This window comes from Lytechinus pictus, chromosome 17, assembly GCF_037042905.1.
Source record: "Lytechinus pictus isolate F3 Inbred chromosome 17, Lp3.0, whole genome shotgun sequence".
NCBI classification, from domain to species: domain Eukaryota; kingdom Metazoa; phylum Echinodermata; class Echinoidea; order Temnopleuroida; family Toxopneustidae; genus Lytechinus; species Lytechinus pictus.
This window is the reverse complement of record NC_087261.1, coordinates 19,730,810-19,745,256: the sequence shown is the minus strand read 5'-3', so window position 1 is coordinate 19,745,256 and position 14,447 is coordinate 19,730,810. Positions and strand designations below refer to the sequence as shown.

Genomic DNA, 14,447 nt, shown 5'->3' with positions numbered 1-14,447 from the left:
GCATATATTATTAATGTGATATTTCCATGAAAGTTTGTCATCACTGAATGTTCCTAAAATTTTTGTTGTAGTTGCCTGTTTTATTTGTATGTTATCTATTAGAATTGGATAAGGTAGTTCATTAAATGTGTTGCTAAATAGCATGAAATTAGTTTTCTCTAGATTTAGGGATAATTTGTTGGCCTTAACCCATGTTGACACAAAGTTTAATTCGGAGTTGACTATCTGATAAAGAGTTTCTATGTTTGTGTGTGAAAAAAAAGATTGGTATCATCTGCATACATAATAAATGAAAATTAGTCCGAGAATCTGTTAAAGTCGTTGATATAAAGTATGAAAAGCAGCGGGCCAAGTATTGAACCCTGAGGGACACCACAATTAATATTTCTCAATTGTGACGCATGATTTCCAATGCTAACATATTGTTGGCGTTCGTGTAAATAATTACGGAACCAGTCTAACGCAATACCTCTAATACCATAATGTGACAGTTTATATAAAAGAATTTGGTGATCTATTGTGTCGAACGCTTTAGAAAAATCTAAAAACATTCCTATCGTATGGGAGCCTTTGTCAAAAGAGTTAGCTACTTTGTTGATTAGGGACAAGATAGCATGAGATGTATTATGATGTTTTCTAAAACCAAACTGACAACAAGTTAGAATTTCGTTATTATTCAAAAAGTCAATTGTACGTGAAAAAAATATCTTTTCTAATATTTTTGAAAAAGTTGATAATAATGATATGGGTCTGTAGTTTGCATTGAATGTTGCATAGAATAACCATGTCGTTTGTAAATTTCGCTCACAACTTACAAACACCTTTATGAAATTCCCACCTACTGGAATAATTGAGATTTGAAGGAATATTAAAAAAAAATAATGCTGTAAATTTCACGGAGCGAAGAAGGGGGGAATTCCGAACTTATCATCACCTTCATCATAATCAACATCATCATCATCATACAGGGCCGTAGCTAGAGGGGGGGGGGGGGTATGGGGGTGTGGCATTGTTTCTTTGTGAGACAGGTACGTATCATGATTACAAAACTTTGCTTATAATGTCCCTTTTTAGGACTGAATATGAAACATTTTCAGCTCGCGCTTCGCGCTCGCATTATTTGATCACTAAGATACATATCCGTTTAATGGCACAATCCTTAAAATGTCTCTATTAGGTCAGTATACCTGGCAATTGAGCGCTCTTCGCGCGCCCACTTAATGACTCAACATTTTTGCTGGTGCCCCCTCACAATGCTGTGACCCACGGTACGCCACTGTCAGCAGTAGCACTCTTGAAATTTTAGTTGAGACATATTGCACAGAAGGTCAATTAAAAATTAACAAATCTTTTATTTTGATATTATTAATGCATAGGGTATATCATTATACTGCAAGTTAGTAACTACGGCACACTAGCCTTTCTATTTTGATCATAAATGTTTATTTTTACAGTGCAAATGTCTTTGTATATTTAAAGTATTCACCAAATGCCACTAATTCAATTCTAAAAATTCAAAATATTTTAGCATGTGATTATTGTAGGGGGGGGGGCACATCCCCCATCAGACCCCCCCCCCTGTGCTCACGTTGGCGCTGTCACGCCAAATTTAGTTGGCAAATTTAGCTGGTACACCCCCCCCCCAACAAAATGCTTCTGGCTACGGCCCTGTCATCATCTTCAATGTTATCAAGTTTGGTATCCTCAGCACCAACACTACCATCATTATCATCATCATCACCATCATATTTTCACATATTTATATTATATTATGTTATATTATATTATATTATGCATATATATATATATATATATATATATATATATATATATATATATATATATATATATATATATATATATATATATATTACACCCTACCTGTTACATGTGGCGTGCTGCAGATGAACACAATGATATAGAAAAACGTCTGCAGAAAAAAACAGGCGAGACAAAAAAACCCATGCTAGTAATAGATCATAAACATGATAAACGAGCTGATGTACATTCATGTAAGATAAGTTATTTTTAAAAATAAATCAATATTATTGGTTTAAAGCTCTTATAGTTAATTCCTAACCAGGCCAACAACTTTTGTATATTATTTTGTAAAAATAAAACGAAAAAGAAAAAAAAAACATAAAAGAATTATATGTGTATTGCACTTAGTATAGCCTATGAACATAATTATAAATAATTTATAAAATGATGTTGGAGTAAAAACAATAAAAAACATGATTATCTTACCCTTTGTCGATTGCCATCCATCCTGTCGATATTGTTACAACAAATGACAGTACGTGTTAAACTTAATTTTCTGTCTGTGTAGCCCCCAGAGCAGATCCATGTCACTGCTGAGTTGAATCTACAGTGCGTATCAAAAAAAGTTTACATTTTGAAAAAGCCCTTGAAATTAATAAATATTCAACATGTGGGTAATTTTCTCACATACAATCTTGGGTTTGGGTCTCATCTATCCAGTGAAATTAAAAAGTTTTGACAGAATGTTACACTTGAGTGAGCACTATCCGTTTTTGTGAAGCTCGCAGAAATCTGTTTGCGCAGAAATGCTTGTTTTCATGCTGTGTCAAGGGGTAAGGGCGAAATCAAACTTACCCTGCACAACATTTCTCATACATTTCCCTTGCAATTTTAGTCAACTGAAATAAAACAGAAACATTCAAGCATTTTGTAAAAAATTTTCCACCCAAAATGAAATTTCAACACTTAGTAAGCACAATCCCCCCCCCCCCGCTTCCGGGGGGCGAAATTATTTTTCCCACCGAGTTCTGGACCGACATATGAATATTCATGACTTGCGTCTTCGGATTGAGAGTACGCATGCGCGTGGACTTGGCCTCGACCAGTGCCGATCGTACATTCACGCTGCTCAGAATGAATTAGCATCGTCAAATTACCGGTACCCTTACATAGTTAGGCCTTATAGGCTTAGATCTATATATACATCCAATTCTTAAACACTTATCAAACTAGCTGCCATTAATGGCAAGACATGTGCTAGGGTAGGGCTAGCTTAGGCTAGCGCATTAACTTTACCTCAAATCTGGACCTGTCTAATGCCAAAATACTAATATGAATAGCCGACTAATGCCATGGTTAACTTCGAACTTGTTAATTCCGAACTTTACGTTTGATTAGGTTTGGACCAATATTAGCTTATTTACCATGGTTTAATATGTCTAGTCCGTATACAGAACCAGTCCTAGATCTAAAATAAATATCTTAGTTCTAGTCTAGTCTCTAGATCTAGACTCTGATCTACGCGCTATCAGCATGGAACCACTAGTGTACCAAAGGGGGGGGGGGGGCAGACTGCCCCCCTGACGAGTCACAACTGATCCAGGGGACGTGCCCCCCCCCCCTTGAGAAGCCAAATTAATAATTTGTAATGTCAAAATGCAACGAATGTTCCCCCTTTTGAACGTGAAAAAAATCTTTCTTTTTTTTCTTTTCAAATTTTTTTCACCTACGAAATCCTTAATTTTGGGTGAAGACGGGGATCAAGATCACTGACGTTAATTTGTGCCTGACGTTAGAATACGTTCCATGCACGCACTGGTGTACCTAGGATTTTCCAAAAGGGGGGCAAATTTTTTAGAGGATATTTCGTCCGCGAAAAAATGTGACAAGCCCCCCCCCCCCAAAAAAAAAAAAGGATATTCACCCCAAATTAATTATGGATTTCTTAGCTGAAAAAAAAAAGATCTTCACGTTAAAAAAAGGGGACATACGTCTTTTTCATTGCATTTTTACATTCCAAATTATTAATTTGGCTTCTCAAAGGGAGCACGTCCCCTGAATCAGTTGTGACTCGTCAGAGGGACAGTCTTCCCCCCCCCTCCCCCTTGGTACACTAGTGGTTCCATGCTGATACAGCGTAGATCAGAGTCTAGATATAGAGACTATAGACTAGAACTAAGATTTTAAAAAATTAGATCTAGGACTGGTTTTGTACACGGACTAGACATATTAAACCATGGCAAATAAGCTGATATTTGTCTAAACCTAATTAAACGTGAAGTTCGGAATTAACCAGTTCGAAGTTAACCATGACATTAGTCGGCTATTAAGTGTTGTAGTCAAGGCTCAAACCTCCAAGGCCAAGGCTTTAATACCCAAGGTCAAGGCTTCAATACCAAAGGCCAAGGCCAAGGCATGGAAACCCAAGGCCGAGGCCTGAAAACCTCAAGGCCAAGGCATTTCAAACTTACAATATACAGAACAATGAACTAACAATACTTAGGCGGCAGACATCACACATGGTAAAATGTATGTGAGCGAGGGGACTGAGCGAGAAAAAAATTAACCTTTGTACATTTAAAACAAAAATAATTTCATGATAGAGACCTATTAAAATAATGATATAGTTACCTGTGTACACATAATCCATAATTTTTGTATAGGCGATTTACATTGCAATAATTATTATTACCACGGTCATATGATCCTGGCATTCTCAACGTATGTTTTTCTCCATGCACTTCCTGGGACAGGGGCAGCAGAAAATTATCATGGGGGGGGGGGTCAACGCCAAAAAGGCACCCATTTATCAAAATGAGTTTTTTTGTGCAAACAGATACATGTATTTTCAAAATGAGATTATGAACTGCGTGAAGTAATTGTGTGTTTTAAAGAAATTAAGTTGAGCAAAGGCCTTCTAAAATGATTTTTAATTATAAGATAGATATTTTGCTTTAGGTTTTACTTCTCAGCGAGAAAGCATAGCGAGCAAGCGGTTTTGAAAAAAAAATAAATTCTGATGTTGTGTAATAAGACATGGAAATTATTTTATTCTGAGCTGGTTTTGTAATCATGAAAAAGATGTGTATCTAACTAAAAAATAACTTTGCGCTCGCTAATTCTTTTTATATACTGACCAGTAAAGGAAGCAGTTAATTAAGCAGTTAATTACTGCATTTTAAATAAGATACATAACTCACCAATAAAAAATAATGCGAGCGCAAAGCGCGAGCTAAAAAATGTGTGATATTCCAACCTGAAAACTGGACATTCTAAGCATTTTTTTGTGAACGGGAAGAGAACGAGTACAATAATTGATGCGAGTGCAGGAAGCGAGCCAAATAGTTGGGATATTTCAACCATAAAGCAACATTCTATACATTTTTGTAACCATTAGCAGTACTGTACTAAACAATAATTGATGCAAGCACGATTCAAAATCTGCGATTTTCGAACCTTAAAATGTATTATGTTTTATTATTAAAGAAGGTATTTCTTTTTTAAAAAGGGCATATTTCATTTGGAAAAAAAAATCCTACAGGGATTTTTTTTTTTGGGGGGGGGGCAAGAGAGCACAAAGCGCAAGCTCAAATTTTCAAATGCTTAAACTGAAAATGAGTCATTTTTAGGACTCTTGTCAGTTTTCATATTTTTTTCTGCTTACAACCACTTTTTTTAAACAGTTAATTAATCATTAATTATTAATACTTATTGATAATATTAATAATTATTAATTATCAAATTATTTTTTTTTTATTATTATTTCTTGAAACCATATTGACACAAAAACAGATACGTTGTTTATTTCCTTGAAACTGTAGAGAAATGAGATTCAATGTTGAACGATATATGATTAAAAAGAAGTAAACATTTTTTCCCCTTTGTTTTGTCAATCTGACCCAAAACAAATATAAAATTTAAAAGAGAGATAGATAGAAGAAGAAGTCCCACCACCAAGAATAAACTTAGACAAGGGGGGGAAGGGAAAGGAAAAGATGGAGTAAATGTGATATTATTTTTTGAACAATCTATTGCAGAATTAGCTTTTCTTATAGAAAGAGGGGGACAAATTTTGTTCACTCGCTCGCTTCAATCGCTTTCTTCTTCTTTTTTGACAGAAATTTTGCTCTATATATGCCATGCTTGGCCCCTCAAAGTTTCTGGCTCATCATGCCATTGACATAACCCATTTGGATATGACACAATTGGAGACTGTGTTCAAGTTTACCAAATCTTTTCTTGTTGGCCAAAGAAAATAATACAAGGAAAATCCTAATGGAATAGAAATCAACCTTGTTATCGTTCTTTAGAGTTAGCTATGTTTAAAGTATGAAAATTGTTGTCAAAATTGCAGTCAGATGTAAAAATTATTCTTGTCATCAAAGCACTATTATCTTGATCATGACCATTATTATTTACTGTCATTATCATCATATGATTACAACACATTACCAATACATAATGCTATTTTTCATAACTGATGTATTCTTTGTTTGAATTTCTTGATAATGGTGACAATTACAATTGATGACACTGCTAGTACACTTACTACTGCTGCTGCTACTGTTACTGGTGATTGGTAGTATTGACCATTAGTGTTATTAAATATATATTTAAAAAAACAATTGAAACATTTATAATTACTTATTAAAACAAATGAAAGTACAAAATACAAAATGCCTTGAAAATGCCTTTAAAAACAAATCAAGGCTCAAAATCCTCAAGTCCAAGGCCCTCTCGAGGCCAAGGCTTTGAAAAAGTAGCTAGGCATTAAGGCGCCTTAAGGCCAAGGCCGAGCATCAAGGCACTACAACACTGATTAGTGTAGTAGGTTTCACGGTACACCATGTATCTTTCTTGGGCAGATGTTGGTCCTGAAAAGGACCACCCAATCTCGACGTTTCGACAAGTGTGTTCTTGTCGTCCTCAGGAGAAAAAGACAAGAACACACTTGTCGAAACGTCGATATTGGGTGGTCCTTTTCAGGACCAACATCTGCCCAAGAAAGATACATGGTGTACCGTGAAACCTACTACACTATTCTTCTTCGCCATGGAAACCTTCAGAAATTATAACACTGATTAGTACTAGGCATTAATTAGACAGGTCCAGATTTGAGGTAAAGTTAATGCGCTAGCCTAAGCTAGCCCTACCCTAGCACATGTCTTGCCATTAATGGCAGCTAGTTTATTAAGTGTTTAAGAATTGGATATATATATATATATATATATATAGATCTAAGCCTATAAGACCTATGTAACTATGTAAGGGTACCGGTAATTTGACCATGTTAATTCATTCTGAGCAACGTGAATGCTTACGATCGGCACTGGTCGAGGCAAAGTCCACGCGCATGCGTACTCTCAATCCGAAGACGCAAGTCATGAATATTCATATGTTGGTCCAGAACTCGGTGGGAAAAATAATTTCGCTTCCGGCGGGGGGGGGGGGGGGGGGACGGGGGGAATGCCCCCCTCAATTTGAGGTGGGGGCAGTGGCGTACCTAGGATTTTCCAGGATTTTCGTCAGGGGGGGGCAAAAAGGTCTTTCAAGCTCGTCAGGGGGTGCAGTGATACATGCATGGGTGGTGGCTCGTCAGGGGGGCAGACTGCCCCTCTGCCCCTCCCCGTAGGTACGCTAGTGGGTGGGGGGAGGGGGGAATTTTTTAGTTGATAACCTTTTTTTTTTTGCTTGTCAATTTTTTTTTTACATGTGTCCATCACAAATTTCAGGTGGTCCCCCCCTGAATTTTTAGTTGATAACCTTTTTTTTTTTTGCATGTCAATTTTTTTTACATGTGTCCGCCACAAAATTTCAGGTGGAACCCCCTTAATTTGTTTGGCTTCCGCCGCCAATGAGCACAACCTTCACCCTTTTTGTGCCAGCTGGATATGAGGGCAACTGAATCTGAACAAAATTTTATATCAGACATCTCCAGCATTTTTCACAATGTTTTTATAAATTAAAGTGGGTTTACATTTCATTTTTCATTTAATACTTGTTTCTCCACACTTTTACATGCTTGACAATGATTAACAAAATGAGAATCAAGCCTAAGCCATTTCATGTACATCACAGCTCAGTGTAAAGCAAATATCGTCACGATGGCCTCGGTGTGTGAGGGAGTGGGGTGCAAAGCACTCTTCGAAGTGTTTTTGACAAGGAAACAAGTAAAAAAAAAAGGTAAAATATATCTTCAAATCAATTTTACTAGCAAAATTCCATGTTTTCTTCATGATTATGGTCTACTTTTATTCGCATAACTATTTCACAGTTCTGCGCAAATCATTTTTCACCAACTTTTCGAAAGTAAGTGGTGCTCACTCAAGTGGAAATATTTTTTCGACAGTTATATCGTCATTTGCTTAAATGGATCTGTACCAATATTAAAATGTGGAAAAATCTTCAGAATATGACAAATGTATGATTTTACAGGATTTTTTCCAAGTGTAAACTTTTTTTTTGATACACCCTGTATAACGCCATAAATGTTTCATGCACTTTGCAAAGTAAGTGTACTAGTAATTACAATCACCATGGATTAAGTCACGTGCGTGGCAGACATTGCGTAGTAACCCCGTCCATCATCTTTTTACTATGTTTTTTTTAAAGCATTCCCATGTATATTCCTATATTTTTGTCAAAGTTTATTTCAAAATGTCATTAAAAAATTAGATTTACTGTATTAATTTTGAATGCGTCTCGAGTGGAAGAATACGTTTTATGATATAGAACGTAATGATAAGTTGCGACCAAGAATATAAAACGTACCTTTCAGTGCTATGGATCCCAAAGGATCTGATCTGGTTCCGGTGTTGTTCCGGGTCGTGTGGTCCAGTGGTTAGAGCATCGGACTCATAATCGCAAGGTTGTGAGTTAATTCGAACCCCAACTCTGCCATTGTCTCCACTTTGATAAAAAGGCCCGAGAGTGATATCTGTCGTCTATAACGTCAGCCACTATGACTGATAAACCTAGACGTAAAATGTTTCATAGGTAATTGGTTATATACCAGCTTGGCGTTTACCAGCAAATATGCTGTCCTGCCGAGTTCCTACGGGAGTTACCACAAACAGAAACAGAAATATTGTTCTAATTTAATTGCCCGATCAGTTTATCGGTCAAATAATATATGCCGATGTCATGCTTGTCAAATTGTTGTCTCGTACGAAATCCTTTATTTGTGGTTGAAGACCTTTTTTTTGCTTGTCATTTTTTTTGGCGGACGAATTTGCCCCCCCCCCCCTGTGGAAAATCCTATATAGGTACGCCCAGAGTTATCAATAGACAGAGTGGCGACACGCGCACTGAAAACAGGATAAGCGCGGTCAAAGGTCAGACATGGGGGGCTGATTAGTTCATGCAATGATTAGGCAATCATCGCTATTATCATTCCTGATTAATATAATTGATTTTCGACAAACTAGCCTAGGTCCGGAAGAAATAATAATGAATATAATGTAATTTCTTCTCTTTGGTTTAGAGCTTCATGATGGATCCCCCATTTAGGTTTGTCTGTGTCACGGCCCTGTTAAGGAACCAGTAAATAAGAGAAGGAGATCTTAGGACAAGAGACCAAATAATAGACTTTTAAGACTTTGAATTTATTTTGAGTACATTTAGTTCAAATAGAATTCAATTCTCTGATATCACACAATCAGTGAAATTCCATTATCAATAAAGTAATATCAAATTAAACAATGAATTTCTTTTTGGCCAAGTTGATCTGAAATGACATCTAAATAAATCACCCAAACACTCACTCAATCAAACACATTCATACAAGGGGAAAACCTGAAAAAGTTCGAGAATGGGCTCGATGTACATGTGGCATGCCAAAACACAACAGTCCTACGATATCGATGTCACGCATGTGCAATGTCCTGATCCACCGACGACTCCTCGACGATTCCGTAGCGCCCCACCGGAGACAGCGCCCTCTGACGTCTACGTTGTATGTATCGGTAAATGCTTCGACTGTCCTTTTGACGTCATATTATCAGCAGCTTTAAACCCCAACGGAAACTCTGTTAAAGAATAATTCAAAATTTCATCTAGAAATCTCATCTGAAAACCATTATGATTTACCGAATGCCCTCTGAGCACAACCACTCGCATTCATACACATACACACCAATCCTATATCTGATTAGAAAACAAATGGAAATGTTGATAAGAGGAATGCAATGAAATTCAATTATTGCTTGAGTCATAATTGATCATTTTTCACACTATAACATTTCCAAAAAAGCTATTAAACCATAAGCGATACCTTCTATCATGCTTGTATAATAAGTAATAATAGATTAATGCTTCAGAACCTCAAAATACAAATTATTTCCTGATAAGCAATGAATAAAGATTTAAATGAACGCTTACCACCGCACGTGAGTTTTCCAAAAAAAAAAGAATGTATTGGAACTGAAGTGTAGGTTTAGCTGTGTCATCTTCGACAACAGAAATTACCAAACACTGGCTTCAAACAAAACAAAAAAACATCTCAGCTTTCCTTAAGCTTGCAGGCAGGAACTGAAACAGAACATTTTCGAATCAACACAAGAAACGTAATGACGGGTTCCCAACCAAACGCACGTAGCCTTGCCCGACCTAATGCGACGGGTGTGGCTCGTGACCTTTACCCCAAATTCATTTGCGTAATTTATGCTACCACGGGCATGCGGTCATAAAGAATAGAGTTCTACACCAGTGATCACCTATCAAGCATATTTACAACAGATCGCTCGCTGCAAAGAACTCTATTTCACAGCTTATCTAAAATAATCCAATCCTTGAAAATTATTATAAGCTCCCTATACTAAATGAGGAAAATAAATTACAAAATGTTAATTTTGAATATCCACTTGAGTGACATTTGCCCCTCAACCTAAAATTGTCATTTTGATTTATTTTCCAGTAACCTTAAACTGAAAAAAACAAAATAGCCACAAGAAAAGTTACCATACACTGATTTACTCAGGGCATCGACTCAAGTAGTCTGGCCCAATGTTTTCTGAGCCTTTGATTATTTCCACAACATACTGATGTGCCTGCATTGCCAATGCTTAGCGCATCACTCGTGGATTTTTTGTTTGCATCTTTGACAGATTCATGACAGACTGCATCTTTGACAGACTAATGACGCAAGCTTTCAACCCACAGCGCCCAACCCAATAATTGTCAAATTTGTGTATATGACCGACCGAAATAAAGTTCTATCCGCCTTCGAGAATAGAGATCGACGACCACGAGTCAACGCGCAACCCATACCTGGTAGTCCTACTCCAAAACGCATCTCGATCCGCACCGACCTCCCCCCTGCCCTCAAGGCCAGACGCGGTCATCTCGCAAAAGTTGCATATGACATGAGAAAAAAGGATGGCGTGTCGACCAAGATATTTCTTAAGAACACTAAGGTTTGTCTTCAATGGAAACCCAAAGGAGCATCCGCTTGGAATGACTATCAGCACCAGGATGAGTAAATGAAATTCTTCTTCATGATTATTTTCATGTATGTTTGAAAAAAAAAGAAATCTGTTATCAAGCAAGAAAAAGGAATCTAACAATGATTTGCTGTTTACCTTAAGATATTCAAGCAAGTTTTTGACAGATATTTCTCCATTCTCATAAATCGATTTTCTATATTTATGAAATATGAGCGGAAAACAAATACATGTATTTTTATGACTAGTAACTACATGTACTTACTTGCATACAGTTCAACCACTCAGATACTATGGTTACATCACTTCCCATGCTTCTAGAAATGATGCTTTGGTTTACAATTCATACAGAAAAAATAAATCAACTTTGTAGCATCTTCTTTAGGGGGCATTCCGTACTCTTCAGACTCTTAAAAGACGTACGAACAGTAAACCTATGTTTCTTTATGTACTGTCTAACCCCTTAGTTGCTTTGGTTACTCCATTTCCAGAAATGGTTGTTTTAGTCATGTTAGGTTACAATTTATACTTTAAAAATGCGGTAGCATCTTCAAGTGGTATTTCATACTCTTCAGACTTAAGATGTATTCACTGAAGATACCGATATTTATCATACTTTTGTTGTTTAACCCCTCAGTTGCTGTGGTTACTCCACCATGCACAAATGGCTGCTCTTGTTTACAATATAAAAAAATGGAAATAAAATTGTAGCATCTTACTTCCCAAGTGGTATTTCATACTCTTCAGACTCAAGATGCACCAACTGAAAACATATACCTTCATTTATCATGACTAAACTTGGTTACTCCATTTCCTAAATGTGTTTGTTTTGTTATAATTTGCCAAAAATTGTCTACTTTTATAAAGCATTTGACTTCTTTGGGGGTTATTCAAGCCTTTTTTCAATTATTCTAATTTATTGGAATCCACCTCGTTGATGTTACGAGATATTCCCACATTGCTAATGTTTTGCTTAAACTTTTTCTTAATTCGTTGCTATTTTGTTGTTGACGTTTGTCCTTACATATACGATAAAATATACATGTAATTCATCACGACATACATAATCGAATCTGTCAGTTAGTTTGGTTACTCAACTTCCTGAAAAGGCTGATTTTGCTTACATTCCATGCAATTTTTTTTTATCCATGCCTGTATTTATCATGAATAGAATATACAGTTGGGTATATATGCCAAATACTTTGGTTATTCCATTTTCTGAAATAGCAGATGTTTGTCTAAAGTTCCAAGTTTCCTTTATTTTATTTGTTTAAAAATTTATTTAAAAACAGCAACAATTTATACAGTCTAACTATTGTATGGGTATTTCAAACTCCTTTTGGTCACACATTGGAGTATATACCTTTTTGATGTTTTCACTGGAGTCTCTCTCGTTGATGTAATCGAGATATTCTGCCTTTTTTGCCTATAACCCTATTCTGAATGATTTGTGATTTATTTCATTTTCTGTGCGTCAAACTGACATTTATTCACGTCAGTTCAATAATATACGTAGATTTATCTGATTTTGGAAGTTATCCCTTATGTACATATTCTTACTTTTGGAAAAATGAAACCGAAAACAAATCGTCATAGACGCCCATCAGGCACTAAGACGTTTTGAATATGCTGTACCGGACGCGAAATTATTTTTCCCACCGAGTTCTGGACCAACATATGAATATTCATGACTTGCGTCTTCGGATTGAGAGTACGCATGCGCGTGGACTTTGCCTCGACCAGTGCCGATCGTAAGCATTCACGTTGCTCAGAATGAATTAACATGGTCAAATTACCGGTACCCTTACATAGTTACATAGGTCTTATAGGCTTAGATCTATATATATATATATATATATATATCCAATTCTTAAACACTTAATAAACTAGCTGCCATTAATGGCAAGACATGTGCTAGGGTAGGGCTAGCTTAGGCTAGCGCATTAACTTTACCTCAAATCTGGACCTGTCTAATTAATGCCTAGTACTAATCAGTGTTATAATTTCTGAAGGTTTCCATGGCGAAGAAGAATAGTGTAGTAGGTTTCACGGTACACCATGTATCTTTCTTGGGCAGATGTTGGTCCTGAAAAGGACCACCCAATATCGACGTTTCGACAAGTGTGTTCTTGTCTTTTTCTCCTGAGGACGACAAGAACACACTTGTCGAAACGTCGAGATTGGGTGGTCCTTTTCAGGACCAACATCTGCCCAAGAAAGATACATGGTGTACCGTGAAACCTACTACACTAATCAGTGTTGTAGTGCCTTGATGCTCGGCCTTGGCCTTAAGGCGCCTTAATGCCTAGCTACTTTTTCAAAGCCTTGGCCTCGAGAGGGCCTTGGACTTGAGGATTTTGAGCCTTGATTTGTTTTTAAAGGCATTTTCAAGGCATTTTGTATTTTGTACTTTCATTTGTTTTAATAAGTAATTATAAATGTTTCAATTGTTTTTTTAAATATATATTTAATAACACTAATGGTCAATACTACCAATCACCAGTAACAGTAGCAGCAGCAGTAGTAAGTGTACTAGCAGTGTCATCAATTGTAATTGTCACCATTATCAAGAAATTCAAACAAAGAATACATCAGTTATGAAAAATAGCATTATGTATTGGTAATGTGTTGTAATCATATGATGATAATGACAGTAAATAATAATGGTCATGATCAAGATAATAGTGCTTTGATGACAAGAATAATTTTTACATCTGACTGCAATTTTGACAACAATTTTCATACTTTAAACATAGCTAACTCTAAAGAACGATAACAAGGTTGATTTCTATTCCATTAGGATTTTCCTTGTATTATTTTCTTTGGCCAACAAGAAAAGATTTGGTAAACTTGAACACAGTCTCCAATTGTGTCATATCCAAATGGGTTATGTCAATGGCATGATGAGCCAGAAACTTTGAGGGGCCAAGCATGGCATATATAGAGCAAAATTTCTGTCAAAAAAGAAGAAGAAAGCGATTGAAGCGAGCGAGTGAACAAAATTTGTCCCCCTCTTTCTATAAGAAAAGCTAATTCTGCAATAGATTGTTCAAAAAATAATATCACATTTACTCCATCTTTTCCTTTCCCTCCCCCCCCCTTGTCTAAGTTTATTCTTGGTGGTGGGACTTCTTCTTCTATCTATCTCTCTTTTAAATTTTATATTTGTTTTGGGTCAGATTGACAAAACAAAGGGGAAAAAATGTTTACTTCTTTTTAATCATATATCGTTCAACATTGAATCTC

The 14,447-nt window shown here is 36.3% G+C and overlaps 1 protein-coding gene across 1 annotated transcript in view; it reads right to left on the bottom strand.

Annotated features, from left to right (window-relative positions):
• Positions 1–11,053, bottom strand: part of LOC129280153 (EGF-like repeat and discoidin I-like domain-containing protein 3) — a 49,420-nt gene extending 38,367 nt beyond the window's left edge. The window contains exon 1 of the mRNA XM_064112586.1: positions 11,029–11,053. Coding sequence (XP_063968656.1) covers positions 11,029–11,053 — 25 coding nt within the window. The remainder of the gene's footprint in view (positions 1–11,028) is intronic.
• Between the last annotated feature and the right edge of the window lie 3,394 nt (positions 11,054–14,447).